Source organism: Salvelinus namaycush, chromosome 34 (genome assembly GCF_016432855.1).
Source record: "Salvelinus namaycush isolate Seneca chromosome 34, SaNama_1.0, whole genome shotgun sequence".
Taxonomy (NCBI): Eukaryota; Metazoa; Chordata; class Actinopteri; order Salmoniformes; family Salmonidae; genus Salvelinus; species Salvelinus namaycush.
Window position 1 is genome coordinate 25,603,201 of NC_052340.1, and position 17,376 is coordinate 25,620,576.

The 17,376-nt window shown below is 43.8% G+C and overlaps 1 protein-coding gene across 1 annotated transcript in view; it reads right to left on the minus strand.

Moving 5' to 3' along the window:
• Positions 1 to 17,376, minus strand: part of LOC120028461 (kin of IRRE-like protein 3) — a 71,665-nt gene that overhangs the window by 36,580 nt on the left and 17,709 nt on the right. Inside the window, exons 4-5 of the mRNA XM_038973671.1 lie at positions 14,782 to 14,939; positions 9,123 to 9,273 (exon numbers count right to left, since the gene is read on the minus strand). Coding sequence (XP_038829599.1) covers positions 9,123 to 9,273; positions 14,782 to 14,939 — 309 coding nt within the window. The remainder of the gene's footprint in view (positions 1 to 9,122; positions 9,274 to 14,781; positions 14,940 to 17,376) is intronic.

Consider the following 17,376-nt stretch of genomic DNA (forward strand, 5'->3'; position numbering starts at 1 on the left):
TAATCATACATACATACAGTGGGTTAAAAAATTATTGACACCCTTGATGAAGATGAGCAATAATGACTGTATAAAATAAAGAATTCAAATACGGAGCTCTATTGTTTGCCAATGAAATTGGGAAATTATATTATTTTATACATAGAATTGCTCAGAGAAAGAGATTTTGTTTAACAAGGAATATTTTTTTTCTCAAAAAGGTAGAGGTCAAATTTATTGACACCCCTAAAGAGTTTAGTATTTGGTCCCATGTTCATACTGTAGCATACGTTGTGCCCAATAGAAAATGAATGTTATATAAGGTATTGTGTCATTTTGGAGACAGATTTATTGTAAATAAGAATAGAATATGTTTCTAAACACTTCTACATTAATGTGGATGCTACCATGACTACAGATAATCCTGAATGAATTGTGAATAATGATGAGTGAGAAAGTTAGAGGGTCAAAGAACACACCCCCAAAGCATGCTAACCTGATCTTTGACCTTGTGTAACTTTCTCACTCACCATTATTCACGATACATAAAGTCAACTTTTGACTACTTTATTATTATTTTTTATCTGCAAAATGATGATTGCAGTTGCCACGGCAGGATGTTGTTTCCAATGATAGGTTTGGCTTGACCCTACAGCCTACAGACGAATACATGAATGAGGAATGATAGATATGTGTAGCAAGATGCTACAACATCATTATTTCAAACTGGAAAGGTCCAAAGACTCTCCAGACCTTAGACCTCCCTAGCATTAAACTTTGAGAAAGTAGAATAATTACACATCTGTCGTTATGTAATTTGGAGAGCCTTAGGCACATCAGCAAAGTAGCATAAATGGCAGCTGATTTATCATGGAGCGAAATAGGGAGATCCCAGGGGTTAGAGTGAGTTTGGTGCAGGTGCAGCAAACATCTATTTGGATGGTGTCCTGTCTCCATGTGCTATTACACTAATGTAACGTCCAGGGCCCCAGTTGTTTGGATTCAGCAGTTACAGGGTCGTGGGCTGTGGGCACAGCCACTAGCAGAGGGAACACTTAGGTTGCTGTTGCTCAGCCCAATCCACCCAGTGTTGTAAGAAGAAGATTACATTTCAGTCATTTAGTAGACACTCTTAGCCTACATTTTCCTTACTGGTCCCCCATTGGAATCAAACCCACGACCCTGACATTGCAAGCGTCATGCTCTACCAACTGAGCCACACAGGACCTGGATGGGGACCTGGATGCATGTGTGTGTGTGTGTGTGTTTCTGTGTGTGTGTGTGTGTGTGTGTTCATGCGCGCAAGTGTGCATACATCCCTCTGTGTGTGTGTGTGTGTGTGTGTGTGTGTGTGTGTGTGTGTGTGTGTGTGTGTGTGTGTGTGTGTGTGTGTGTGTGTGTGTGTGTGTGTGTGTGTGTGTGTGTGTGTGGGGGGGGGCATGGAGGGGAAATACACTGTGCAGCTGCTCTAGGCAAGCTCAGCTGCCACCGCACCCCAGAGGGAGGGTGGTCCAGGTGCCATGCTTACCCCTCATCTGCTCCCTTGACTTTTTGGGACACTATGCCCCCTTACAAACACACAACAACCCACACACCCGTGCCAGGTCTCCTGCAGGCCAATGAAGGTAGGAACAACATGCTGGATCCTGGAAGACCAGCTAATTGGGTGGACAAAGAGGCAGGCAGAGGGAACTGCAGAGAGGCAGAATGGCAGATGTAGAGGTGGTGGCAGTCTACCCTGCTACTTTTGCTTTGTGGTGGGAGCTTTTCCATGGGCCTACTACCTTGCCAACATTATCCTTATAGCATGCTTGGACTCTAATACCAAACTAAAAATGTTCAGCTGCTAGTGAGGTCTGAGGGCATCTTGGCCCAATGCTGTCTATTTTATTACTGATTGGGAGTTCTTTCAAGTCAATCATCCTGTGACCCTCCCTGAATGAGAGAAGCACCCGAGTGTCTCTCGCTTATGAGACGTTGAGGCATAATGCCATTATGTCTTTTGTAAGTGAATAAGACGAGCGACTTGGCTCTTCTGCTTGGATAGCTCTGTCCTTGGAGAACAGGGGGAAGGGAGTGACGGCCGCCAAAACGCCCGATGAGAGGGACTCTGGGATGGGATCTCTGGATGCCAATTTGCCGCCCCCTGACCCTCATGCAGACAGACACAGCCACTTAATAAAGAAGTCTGTTTGTCACTTTGATGTATAAATGCATGAGTGGGAGTGAGCTCATTTGAGGCTTCATGTAACAGGCCCATCAAAATGCAGGGCCGCTAAGTCAGATTCATCGTGAGAGTGAAATGGAGATGGTGGGAGGGGAGCTGGGAATAGCAGCGCTGGTGATGATGGCAGTGGTGGTGACAACAACAGCATGGCTAAAAAAAGAGGAAGACAGTGTAGTTTGCTGACAGCTTTTGATCGGAAGTTCAAAGAGAGGAGCAGATGGCGTTTTTGAACAATCAGCCAACTTCTCTAGATTTCCCAGAGATGGTGCCAACGTGAATTGCTTTCTTCCCTTTCTTAAAGCTCAATTTCAACTCTTTTTGGGTACACAGCTGTTCCTCCATGAGGATAAGCCTCCAGGAGCAACGGCTGGTTCTGAAGGATGGGGAGTCTGTTTATTCACAACTAGGGCAGTGGCATATCCCTAGCAATACGGATATTGATGCTGCCTGCTGGTTGGCCCAGTGTATTACTGGAGGGGGGCACACAACTGCAGGTTCACGGCTTGACTAACACACAAAGCCAACACCATGCATTTATTTACCCACTCACACAATGCAGGCATATGTTTTGCCATTCCGACTGTAGGCCATATGTTTGGGCTTTTTACATTTTCAAGTATACCTGGAAGGTTCAACAGTAGATCCGACACATGGTTTACTTTCAAAAGTTTGAAGAGAAAACAGTTGAGGCTGGTGGGCATAGCTTAGTTGAGTGATGGTACAGATGCTACTGATTTCCATTCAAAACCTTACATGAAAGTAACAATACAATGAATCCAGATTGAGCCACTGCTCCCAATTGTAATCCTTATGATAAAATCATTACACCTCTGTCATACTCGAACTAGCGGCCCAAAATAATTCCAACCCATGTTTCCCTCTCTTTTTTCGAGATCAATTTGTCATTATGTGCTCGATTAGGCAAAGAGAGCATGAAGTGGAGCTAGGTAACAAACACAAATCCTACCCCACCACACATCTGCATGTTTTCTATTAATTAGTCTCAAATGGCATTACCTTGCCGCTGCTCGACTTATTTGCAATGCAAATGCATTAGACTTAACCCTCACCCCACCCCTTGTGTGGGGGATGCCGTTCACACATGGTGGACGCAGCACAACAGACAGATAAACACATAGCCAGCCAGGCTGAAGATATTATCATGAGGCTTGCTATATGGTGTCTTTGGTTCAGAGTTGGAGGATGTGATTTTCAGGCTTTGCCCTACCCTATAAAAAGTCTACAGAGCACAATATAAAGAATGCCCAAAGTCATGATGTAGTTAAGAGAGAACCATGGGCTAACTCTGCTATCAAATAATTACAGTGAGCTAATGTACTCACTCGCATAACTAAAGTCTGCACTCTGTCCATGGTCCTGAACTCACCCTGCCTCCTGCCGATGTGCATGTTTAGATACTAGTATGCTTAACCTCCAGGTCAGATAACTCTGTATGAACTTGTGTTGAGCTGAAAATGCTGAGGCCAATGTAATTCACCAGCACATTAAAGTGATGATAAAGGGAAATAGTGCCCAAAAATGTATTGGATTTGACACAGGCTTACGCTGTGCAGTAAAGTTTTGGGGTAATGTTTAGATTACTCAAAATCAGACAGAGAGTTAAGGCTTTAAAAGGGAAAGGTGGCCAAAATAAAAGTTATCCACAGAATTAAATCTACGAAACATGTATTACTTTTGTTGTAGCTGACTGTAACGAATTTCCTCTTCGTCTGAGGAGTAGCAAGGATCGGACCAATGTGCAGCGTGGTAAGTGTCCATAATAGATTTTTAATAAATCAAAATGAACACAGAACAAAAATAACAAAACACGAACAAACAACCGAAACAGTCCCGTATGGTGCAAACACTGAAACAGGAAACAACCACCCACAACACACAATGGAAAACAGGCTACCTAAATATGGCTCCCAATCAGAGACAACGATAAACAGCTAACTCTGATTGGGAACCACACCAGGCCAAACACATAGAAAACAAACAACCTAGAAAAAAGAACATAGACTGCCCACCCCAACTCACGCCCTGACCAACCTAACACAAAGACATAAAAAATAAACTAAGGTCAGAACGTGACAGTACCCCCCCCCCCCAAAGGTGCGGACTCCGGCCGCAAAATCTGAACCTATAGGGGAGGGTCTGGGTGGGCGTCTGTCCGCGGTGGCGGCTCTGGCGCGGGACGTGAACCCCACCATAGTCTTTGCCCGCTTAAGTGGCGCCTTTGGAGCGGCGACTCTCGCCGCCGACCTTGGACTGGGGACCCTTGCAGCGGGCCCCGAATAGATGGGAGACTCCGGCAGCGCCGGACAGGCGGGAGACTCCGGCAGCTCCTGACTGAAGGGCGGCTCCACCTGCCCCGGACAGGAGGGAGACTCCGGCTGCTCCGGACAGGAGGGAGGCTCCGGACTAGAGGGCTACGCCGGAGGCTCCGGACTAGAGGGCGTCGCTGGAGGCTCCGGACTGACGTCCTTCGTTGGAAGCCTCATGCCATGGATCCTCACCGGAGGCTTCGTGCCATGGATCCTCACCGGAGGCTTCTTGCCATGGATCATCACTGGAGGCTTCTTGCCATGGATCATCACTGGAGGCTTCGTGCCATGGATCATCACTGGAGGCTTCGTGCCATGGATCATCACTGGAGGCTTCGTGCCATGGATCATCACTGGAGGCTTCGTGCCATGGATCATCACTGGAGGCTTCTTGCCATGGATTATCACTGGATTGGAGAGACACACAGAAGGCCTGGCTCTGGGAGAAGGCACAGGACGCACCAGGCTGGGGAGACATGCAGGAGGGTTAGTGCTTAGCACAGACACAGAACTCACCAGGCTGGGGAGACATGCAGTAGGCCTTGTCCTTGGCCGAGGCACCGGATACACTGGACCGTGGAGGCGCACTGGCAGTCTCGAGCGCGGAGCTAGCACCACTCATCCTGGCTGGATCCCCCCTGTAGCCCAACAAGTGCGGGGAGTTGGAACAGGCCGCACTGGGCTGTGTTGGCGAACTGGAGACACCGTGCATAGGGCTGGTGCAGTATACCCCGGGCCGAGGAGACGCACTGGAGACCAGATGCGCTGAGCCGGCATCATCCCTCCTGGCTCGATGCCCACTCTAGCCCGGCCGATACGAGGAGCTTTGATGTAGCGCACCGGGCTATGCGTGCGCACTGGGGACACCTTACGCTTCTCCGCATAACACGGTGCCTGCCCAGTCACTCTCTCGCCACGGTAAGCACGGGGAGTTGGCTCAGGTCTCCTACCTGAGTCCGCCAATCTACCCGTGTGCCTCCTCCCAAAACAATTCTGGGGCTGCCTCTCGTGCCCGTTACCTCACGCCAATTCCTCGTAGTGGCGCCGCTCCGCTCTAGCTGCCTCCAGCTCCTCTTTCGGACAGCGATACTCCCCCGGCTGTGCCCAGGGTCCTTTGCCGTCCAAAATGTCCTCCCATGTCCAGGAGTCCAGAACACTCTGCTCCTGGTTACCACGCTGCTTGGTCCTTTTCTGGTGGGTGTTTCTGTAATGAATTTCCTCTTCGTCTGAGGAGGAGTAGCAAGGATCGGACCAATGTGCAGCGTGGTAAGTGTCCATAATAGATTTTTAATAAATCAAAATGAACACAGAACAAAAGTAACTAAACACGAACAAACAACCGAAACAGTCCCGTATGGTGCAAACACTGAAACAGGAAACAACCACCCACAACACACAATGGAAAACAGGCTACCTAAATATGGCTCCCAATCAGAGACCACGATAAACAGCTGCCTCTGATTGGGAACCACACCATGCAAAACACATAGAAAACAAACAACCTAGAAAAAAGAACATAGACTGCCCACCCCAACTCACGCCCTGACCAACCTAACACAAAGACATAAAAAAGAAACTAAGGTCAGAACGTGACACTGACATTATCACATAGAACCAATTAGTCAAATTTAAATGAAGGGATCGGAGACAATCACTAAAATTAATACGTAGAGACACATGCACACAAGTGCTCACACACATCCTTCCTCTCTTTCTCAATAGCATTTAAACATAGAGAAACATTTTCTCTCTTTCTCAATAGCATTTAAACATAGAGACACATTTTCTCTCTTTCTCAATAGCATTTAAACAGAGAAACATTTTCTCTCTTTCTCAATAGCATTTAAACATAGAGAAACATTTTCTCTCTTTCTCAATAGCATTTAAACATAGAGAAACATTTCCTCTCTTGTCAGTACTTAGGCTACTGTGGTACTGAAGACAATCTTTCTCTCTCTCTCTTTCTTTTATCTCTCTTTCTTTTACTCTCTGTTTCTTTCCCGTCTCTGAAACACACACACAGACACATGCCCTCTCATGACCGTAAAATATTACTCTGTATCTGTGACAGAAGATCACTATCAACCCTCTCCACCACAATCCTCTCTTCTCCTCTCCCATTGTAACTGGCCTCCATTGAAATAGATAAATAAATCAAAAGCACAACCTAAATTAGATTTATGTGTATTAGGTAGTTGTTGTGGAATTGTTAGACTACATGTTAGATATTGCTGCACTGTCAGAACTAGAAGCACAAGCATTTCACTACACGTGCAGTAACATCTGCTAACCATGTGTATGTGACCAATACAATTTGATTTGATTTGATAAATACTCAGCTTTCCAGAGAGAATTCCATGCAGGAGGAGCACACTAACTAAAATAGGACATGGTGTGTGGATGTGTAGTTGCTTCACCAGCACCTCAAAGACTCTATGTACTGTATCTAGCCTAAATGAAAGCCTAGGCAGGACTAATAGCCTTCATTCACCTGGAACTGGCATCGATCCTGCCAGCCTTTGTTGGAGGGGCCTGGGAACACTTGTTCACCAGTCATAACATATGAGATACAACATACAAAGGCAACACGCATAGATTTTTTTCTTAGTACTTGACATGGACTACACAAATGGCTGTAATGTATGTTATTCCAGGCTTTTCATCTTGAGTTTGTTTCAGTAACACAGCAACTGTACTATTAAGTTAGCCCCCCCCCCTAAAAAAGTTGAATTTGCATCCTCCTGCAAAATGTCTTGACTTAGTATTACATTTCTGTGTGTGTCTATTTCGGTGTGAAAGGTCTGGAAATGTATTTATTTAAGTTCTTTCTCCACTATTTCACTCCCCCAGGTACCTCCCTGTTCTGTGAGCAGACAGCTGTCTCTCATCAATATTTACTGCCCCCTGTCCTACACACTGCACCCCTGTAGAGAGGTGAACAGGACCTCTGTGGTGACTACTCTGTCAATGGGAGGTTTGGGGGGAAAGAGAGTGCATGTCTACCTCTCTCTACCTAGCCAATCGCTCCATCATTTATTCATTCAACACCCGTTTTCTCTTGTAGCAGTAAGAAACCAGACGGATACCTCTCTTTGCACACTTCCTCTACTAGAAAATGATTTGTCTGTATTCACACTCAAGTGGTCTTTAGGCTGTCTATAAATGCTCATTGGAATGTAATTCTATAAGCTCTAGCAAGTGTTTAAACTTTCACCATCCACCTCCTAATATGTATTTCATTGCACACAAGCTTTGTATTCATCGCTCTCATTTTCCTCTGAATGATATTTTCAACAGTGTATTTTGAGGGTTTCATATCCAGTCGCCGAGGCATGAACCCCATAATCAAATGAGTCAGCATCGGAAGTTATTAAATTGCTACCCAGCACCAATGACTCAAACATAAATTAAAGTGCCTTTTATTTCTTGTGCGGCTTAATTAGTGTGGATCTCAGCGTGAGCACCGGAGACAGAGGTGAGGAACACCAGTCTCGCTACCTGTCCACATGCCAAGAGTGGAGGTGGAGAGTGGCAGAAGGTGAGTGGGACGCAACATGATGCTAGTCAATTTCCTCTTGCTCACACTCATTTGTTCTTCACCCTGTGAAAAGCTGTAGTTGAAGCCCCAGTTTTGCAAGTTGCAAAGATCGTTTTCCGGGATTATTTGTTAGCAACTACTCCTTCCCTTTGATAAGCCTTGTGTCACAACCACAGGAACCCAGTTTGGAGCGTGGAGGGAAGAGCCATCGTAACATAGCTCCTCACTACTCTCCGTTTCACACAATCACACCACACTTCCTCTCACTTTGCATGACAAAAACATTAGAACAAACTGTGAGGGATGCAAACACCAACAACTGTTAATCATTTGTACACCGGCGCCTCCATTCGCCTGCATGCTGGCATTGAGCTGGAATGCGCCTCTCGTGGCGTACATAATGAAAAGAATGGAGCCGTCACTTGTAATGGACCTCTAAATAGCATTTTCTGCTTTATTAGTTGTACTTAATGGTGTTGAAGGGGGCTGATGCGAAATCCCTTTGTTCAGAATCAAACTCCTACTGTGACAAGTTCTTGATCGAAAAAGATTCTCTGACAATTGAAGCTCAATGTGTTTTACACGCTGGGCTTACTTTTCCTATTTTGGAGAGGAATTGTGCATGCTCTCGTCATAAAGATTTATAGCATAGAAGAGGAAATAAAAGAGCCAGGGATATGTGCATAATGCCGCGGAAAGATTGTTGGAGCAAGAAAAAATCCCTTTCACTTAAGACAGACGGGTCTAGTGATATTTCATCACTGGAAACAACAAGGTGATCTCATACCAACCCACACAAGAAATGCAAACCCAAAACCAATTATGCATATGCATCAGAGCTTATTCAAAGGAATCTAGATGTGTATAACTGCAACTGTCAAAATTACCTCTTTGTGCTCAAAATACCTCCTCTTTCAAGTAGAAATGGTAAACATAGAGAAACATATTATCCATCGAGTCAGGGGCTGATATTGTGGTGGGAAATACCCTAGGGCACGCTAACGTTTTGTCAGGGACCAGGTTTTAGGCCTTTAGAGGAGGGGAAACTCACGCTGGATGTCGATGTTGACGCTGGTCTCTTTGCCATTGGTCACAGCCTTGTTAGATGCTCGGCAGATGATCTGCTGGCCTGTCTCGATGTTGGATGCAGACAGGTAGAGGGTGCTAACCGTACTCTCCCTCCTTCCATCACGAAGCAGTGTCTGAGAGGAAAAGAGAAAAGGAAAGAGTTTAAAGTTCACCGATGACGTGGTAGTGGAGAGAGTGGAACATTCTGAATAACATCATAAATCTAAACTCAAGGCCTGGAACGCAAATGCAGCAATTTACCTGAATGCCCTGGATGCCCCTGTGGACAACACAGACAAATAAACCCCTGGCATGCTCAAGCCTGTAGTCTTGCTCCAAGGCTGATTGATCCGAGAAAAGGAATCTGTTTCTGACCCTCTTTTGTGTGACTGGAGAGTTGTGCTCTGGTGCATGGCTTGTCATACACCACAAAGGAAATCAATCTTCTTTTCACTGCTCATCCTCTGAGCTGCAGCCCTACTCGCATTGTGAGAGCCATCTGGAGGCCGCCCGGTACAATTCTGCCTTGACTGGTGCTCAGGGAGGACTGTGGGAGCCCTGTAACCACCATGCCACAGTGCACGCTCACCCACCAGAACAAATTGGCCATGCCAGGGGCACTGTGTGGCCAACCACAAAGTCAAGACTGATACTGCTTCAAATAATACTCTATTGGTGCTCTATACAAAGATACTGTCCATTACCACGACCCCTGGGTTAGCTTTACAAATAAACTACTGGGATTCACAGTAGAATCTCTTCCAATATCATATTATTTTCTTGGCTCTGCCGGTTCCACACTATGATATAAGCAAAGAAATCTGTTTTATTTTCACTTATAGAGGTCCAGCTATAGAGGACATATCAGGCAAGGCCAAGTTAGGACATGTTGCTCTTCATTATATAAACTCCTTTGATGCTTTGTGTGCGCGCGCGTGTGTGTGTGTGTGTGTGTGTGTGTGTGTGTGTGTGTGTGTGTGTGTGTGTGTGTGTGTGTGTGTGTGTGTGTGTGTGTGTGTGTGTGTGTGTGTGTGTGTGTCCCACTATAACCGCAAAACAAAATTCTCCTCTGCAATTTCTCCACAGTTTATTCACGAACAGGTTGTGATGAAACCCTTTATTTACAGCAGCACTATGAGGAGCTCTGATGAGAACTTCCTTTGAGGATGTACTTTATTTACTTTTCAAACCAAGGTTATGACTCACGTGGGAGGAAAGTTGACAGCTACCCTCTGAAACCAGCTCTCCACAAGTCCTTGTATATAATCATCTCTGTAAGTTCGCTAAAGGTGACCATATATATTTTAACCACAATAATCCTTAGATATTAAGGCATGTCACAATGAAAGCTATTGACAGGTTGCCGGATAATAGCAGATAATAGCAGAAACCCAGCTAGATATGCCACGCACTGACTGCATGTTAAAGTGTTAAGGAACCTGGCATTATATTAGTTTGGAGGTTTTTACATACAGTACATGTATGCCTTTTCATCATCTTACTTTTCTGCTTTCTCCAGTCAACGACTATAAGTCTTCTTAAGAAATACAGGAAACTACAAAAATGTCTTAATGGGGCGTTTGGCCACCACGAACCAGAACAGCTTCCTTGCACCTTGGCATGGATTCTACAAGCGTCTGGAACTCTATTGGAGGGATGCGACACCATTCTTCTACAAGAAATTCCATCATTTGGTGTTTTGTTGATGGTGGTGAAAAACACTGTCTCAGACGCCGCTCCAGAATCTCCGATAAGTGTTCAATTGGGTTGAGATCTGGTGACTGAGATTGCCATAGCATATGGTTTACATCATTTTCATGCTCATCAAACCAATCAGTCTCCACTCATGCCCTGTCGATGGGGGCATTGTCATCCTATGGGAGCATAGCCATAATGGCCGAAATAATGGCCTGCCCAGCATTTTTATACATTGCTTAATTGCTTAATTAACTCAGGAACTACACCTGTGTGGAAGCACCTGCTTTCAAAATAATTTGTATCCCTCATTTACTCAAGTGTTACCTGTACCTAGCCAAGAAAAAATACTATTGTCTTGGATTGAAATAATATGTATGTAAGGAATACGCAAAATAGCGTAAAGATACTGTACATTCATATATTGTTCTTCTGCATTTGCATTAAAACAAAATGCCTCTGTGAAGAGTGTCTCAGATCTAACCAGGCTACAAAAGGCCTGGCACTCACCCCTAAAGCAGAACATATTAGCTGTCAGCAGTGGGATGTGTCAATGTAATATCCTTTCTGACACCATCAGGATTGTTTCTCTCATAGCTCTGGACCTGTCTGAAGTCATTCATCTTGTACAGGCCCAGCTACAGCATAGAACTCAACACCCAAGCACTAGCTGTTTTAAAATAGCCCGGATTACAAATTGATGATTTCTCATATCACTGCCTGGAGCATGTGAGGAGAATACCTTTCCCAAGTTAAGAAAGTAACTGAAAAATGGAGAATGAGAAAGTGAAAGTTGCTCTTCAAGATATGGGATAAGGGGGCAGAGACAGTAGAAGGTCATATTGAGTGAATATGGGAGAACCTATAGTATAGTGATAATGCTGATTACATTTCTACTGATAAATATGGAGCTTTTTGATTTTTCAGGAATACCTGCACGTTTTGTAGTAAATAATCTAATTCTGACAGGCTGTATATTGTTTTCACCTAACCTTTACACTAATTGTTTTTCTGTTTATTACAATTAACAAGAAGGCTTATACAAATAAAAGATGGACAGTTTTCACCTTGCAGGCATGTCTGAAATTCCTTGATTAGTTTAGGTTAGAATCCCAGTGAAAGGGAATATGAAGGGAGGCTCAGAGGGATGTCTAATAATTTGGCTGACATTAATATTCTGCTGTTAATCTAACGAGCCTTTGATATGTCCAAACTTGAAACGTAGCTCCAGGTTAAATTAAATCAGCATTTTTTTAATTGCAGACCACACCAGAAGCTCATTTCAAATCTCAATACTGGATATTAATTTCACTTAGGAATAAGATATTTTGCAAAAGCTTTGTACTACCTATTTCTACAAAAGAGAAAATAATATATTTACATAATTGTTCTGGTCATGGGGTTAAAGAGGTCTTATTTGATTAACTTATCTAATCCTACTACCTGAAAGTCAGATATTTTCTACAATTCTGTTTAATTAACAATATTAATTATATTACTCTTTTAGTGCACCTAAGGCCTAGTTTAAATGTATCTTGCACAAAGCCAGTGAGGTTAATTACATTGACAAGAGAGAAAAACAATGGAAGAGAGAGAGAGACTGATCGTTTTTTAATGATTTGAAACAGGTTAAATGTAGCGAGTAATATAGAAATACTGGAAAAAATAAGGGGTATTATAGATTAAAATGCAGATCAACTACTGGGAACTCTGTCTCTCGAATGTGAAAAATGTGACATGTATAATACACTCTCTAAAGTTAATTAGCTTCTTTTCCCCGGGATGATTTCCCCCCGCCTCACTTGGTGGTGAGCATTACCTTTTAAAAGGAAATCTCTCTAATTATACAGAAAACTTTGCTGAGATGAAGGTTGGGAGGAAAATAATGAAATTGAAAGACAGATAAAGAAGCGTCTTTGAAGGTTTGTGGGGGAGTAGGGGAGGAATGAGCAGGGAAACTTATCTGTGGAGGAAGAGAGGGACGATAAGCAGAACTTCCTTTTTTGTGTCATGCATTTGAATGTTTCACAGAGCAATAGATTCCCTCATCCCTGTGGCTGTTCCTACTGTTATACCCCTTATGTTTTTCGTCAGTCCATCCATGAGGAGCTGACTGAAATGTGGTTTGGATTTACATTTACATTATACATTTTAGTCATTTAGCAGACACTCTTATCCAGAGAAACATACAGTAGTGAGTGCATTCATTTTCATAGTTTTTAGTACTAGTCCCCCATGGGAATCGAACCGACTACAGGACTGTTAGGGTTTAGATATGAGACCTTGTTCTCAAATTCAGATGGGTCCACCATCTGAAGCTTCTACTAGACCTCCTCACAACGTATGCAACGAGTACAGCAATGGTCATCCATAGGTACCAGGTCAAGCCCGTACTCAATCACATTCACATGCAGTATAACCAGATATTTTTAATAACTGCTTCATACAGTAAGATCATATCAAGTCCAATAACTTACCACAAAGTAACACCTTAATGAAAGATAAATGGTAGATAATTGATCCATTTGGATATTGAGGGAGGGGATGCTGAGACCTATGGGGGTCAAAGCCATCCTGGGAAGGCATCATCAGGAAACTCCCATCTCACTCTGGCACATCTGGCCACATTACCTCCCATCTCACTCTGGCACATCTGGCCACATTACCTCCCATCTCACTCTGGCACATCTGGCCACATTACCTCCCATCTCACTCTGGCACATCTGGCCACATTACCTCCCATCTCACTCTGGCACATCTGGCCACATTACCTCCCATCTCACTCTGGCACATCTGGCCACATTACCTCCCATCTCACTCTGGCACATCTGGCCACATTACCTCCCATCATCTGTGGGGTGCGGAGCGTTGCGTGGGGCGAGGCAGGACGGCCAATTATCCTCTCAAAAGCTCAATTCTTCAGGAGACAATCATCCGCTACTAATTGAACACATTTATTTTTTAATGGTAGTGATATGAAGGAGGGCTGTGTCTAGAGACTGCATGGCTCAGCTGCTGCTGCCATCTATCAGCTGGGCTACAATGTCCCCACATCGCTGCTGCTGCTGCTGTTTCAGAAAGAGGAAGTGCAGGCAGGAAGCTCGCTATCCCCCTACTATAAGCAAACGCCACCTCCGGCAATCGTTTTATTCAAATTGCTTGTGCCGTATCCCAGCCCAATCAATAGAATTTATCTGCTCTTTGGAAAAAGTTGATAATGGGATGAGACAGCGCAGAGAGAGTTGGTGCCCGCTCACTCTCCTCGTTTATATGGAAATTCACACAGTGGGGTTCATTACAAGTTTAGCCTGCGAGTTAGTGTCATTGAAGTGCCAGAGAGGTCCGATGGCAGTGTAGATATCCCAGGGAAGACCTTGGATTTTCAGGAGATTTTATTCCAATCAAACTTGGCTGAATGCTGAGACACAGTTTACAGATGGCACAAGTAATCACCCATCACAGTTGGCTAGTGCTCTTTATTTTACCTTTATTTAACTAGGAAACTCAATTAAGAACACATTCTTATTCACAATGATGACCTACCCCAGCGAAACACAGACAACACTGGGAAAATTGTAGGCCTCCCTATGGGAATCCCAATCACAGCCAGATGTGATGCAGTTTGGATTTGAACCAGGTACTGCAGTGACGCCTCTTGCACTGAGATGCAGTGTCTTAGACCACTGCGCCAGTCATGATCCCTTAGTGGCTATTCACAACAAACTTCAAGGAAAGGATTGACAAACGTCAACTGGAATTTGATGAGTGACATAACCTATTACATGGAGGAAAATAGTGTTTGGTTCACTTTTCCGGTAATAATGAATGAGGGCTTTTGCTTTCTATCTATAGGAATGGGTAACTGTCTAACCACTTCACCCTCAAAAACCCCAAACCTACCTCCAACCTTAAAAAACAAACTGTGTATTACACACCTCGATGCTTACCTTGGAGTACATGGCTCCATTGAGGACCTCTCCATTGCGGATCCAGATGATGGATGCGGCTGGCTTGGCGTTGTCAGCGTGGCAGGTCAGGTTTAGGGGATCTCCTGCTCTCAGGCTCACCACCGGACCACCACGGATCACTGGGTCTTCAGGAGGCACTGGAGGGAAAAGAGAAGAGCATTGTGTTCTAGCTATGTTATAAACATGTAATGGCATATACTTGTATACAACAACAACTGTTGTTTTCAAGTCAGAGTGTCATATGTTCACTGATAAAGGTATTTGCCAAGCCTCAGACTCATCCATTGGATTGATAGAAGATACAGTATGTCTTGGACATAAGAAGGTTCATATAAGGTGAGGTCTGCAGCTGTGTGACTATGTGTAAAACTGCCTGTTCGCTCTTTTTAAATAATACCTGTACGAGGCAAGGACAGAGATATTTCTTCAAATACAATACAGCTTTGTGAGAGACAGGCGAGGTGAGTGGTTTCAGTTTTGTTTTCCTTTTCTGTCCTGTGAAATTGAAATATATTGTGTCCATGTTCACTGATGCAGCGATGTCAGAGGAGTATTGGGCAGATTTTGGTCACGTCATGTGTGTGGCTTGTAAGCAACAGTGGAATGAGAATAAGCTGCCTCAGAAATCCAAAGCATAGTTCAGCTTTGTGCTGTTACTGACAATGTGAATGGATGATACAGACACTGCTGCAATTTAATCATGACTTTCACATGTCCATCCATGGAGGCAATTGGGGCAATCAAAACTTTGAATAGAATTGACAGTTTGCCAGGGAATGGCAGTCAGTCGTCATTCACTGGAAAAAAAGACAGATATAGGAAGATCATGGTGGATGCAGAATGCAGGCCCCTGATTGGCACTGATTACATTCTGCTTTCTACACACATGCTGATCACCCACTTTCTATTCAACTCCAGTGAATTATTGATTGGCCTGCACACTCATTACAGTGCAGATCTGGGGCATCATGAAATCAAAGGCTACAAGCAGCTGGCATATTCGCCTGCGAGGGTGAGAGGGTCGGAGAGAGAGGGTGGCGGGGGTCTTCTGTCAAACAGCCAAGGGTTGGAATGAAAAATGGGGAACTCTGGATAATGTGTTACACTACTGAATGATTTTATGGATAATGGGGGTTCTACTAAGCTATATGGAACTTCCGGATCGGTGTCCCTTCCACGGGACGGTTGAGCTAACGTAGGCTAATACAATTAGCATGAGGTTGTAAGTAACAAGAACATTTTCAAGGACATAGAATTGAATATTTCTGACATTATCAGATGTCTAACTGCACTGTCCAATTTACAGTAGCTATTACAGTAAAGGAATACGATGCTATTGTTTGAGGAGAGTGTACAATTTTGAACATGAAAAGTTATTAATAAACAAATTAGGCACATTTGGGCAGTCTTGATGAAAAACATTTTTTTACTGAAATGCAATAGTTCATTGGATCAGTCTAAAACTTTAGACATACACTAGGCATATGTCTCAAGTCACAACTTCACAAAAGAGCCACTTTAACATTTATTATAATAAAAAAAAAATCTAAATGCGTTTTTTGGCAGAAATGCTTTCTGAAACTTGTGAACTTCCATGTGCCTTAATAACAAACTTGTATGCCATCTGTAAATACGAATACAATTGTTAAATTACAATCCTTGTTGGTTAAGTCACAGAAAAAGTCAGCAACCTTTCCACTAGCCATGATTGGCTGAGATAATGGGTGGGCAGGACATGCCGAGAGAGGAGTTCAGATTGGTCTGCCAAATGGAAGACTTCTGTCTATTTGAGATGGTCAGTCTGGGTTGGTAACCGGTGCCTGTATGTAGCCTTGCTACTTTTATAGCCTCACTACTGTATATAGCCTGTCTTTTTACTGTTGTTTTATTTCTTTACCTTCCCATTGTTCACCTAATACCTTTTTTGCACTATTTGTTAGAGCCGTAAGTAAGCATTTCACTGTAAGGTCTACACCTGCTGTATTCAGCGCACGTGACAAATAAACTTTGATTTGATTTGACAACGTGTGAGATTGGGGAGCGCTGGGGAAATGGGCTGCTTTTCTGCTTCGCCAGTTGAGTCTGGCTGAACCTTCTAACTCAGCTCCCAGGAAATTCTCCAACCTGTTTCTAGACCAGAACCATTGACACATTCCTGCCTCTTCAAATGCCTCTGGCAACAGTGATATAGTGTGCAACGTTTTATTTGTACAGAAAATATTGCAGTTATTTCATGACTTTTTGACCTGGTGTTCTTCAGGATGTAAAGTTACACAAGTTTGTGGAATATTTAAATGCTAGGTCTTATTTAGAAGACAAAGATATTTGTGTATCTGAACCAATGGACATACATTGTGGTATGGTAATATAGTGGTATAAGATTGGAAGCAAGCTTTATCCTCATTTGTCACCAGAATGAGAGAAGCCCTGTCTGATCAGCTTGCATACTGGCCAACCAACCATCTCATTTGTTTATGAAAATATTAACAATAGTGAGGAACAGAGATGGAGAGATGACAGTTGCTTCTAGAGATCCAGTGTTATTGGCTTGCTGTCAGTGCTCACTCAATGCTG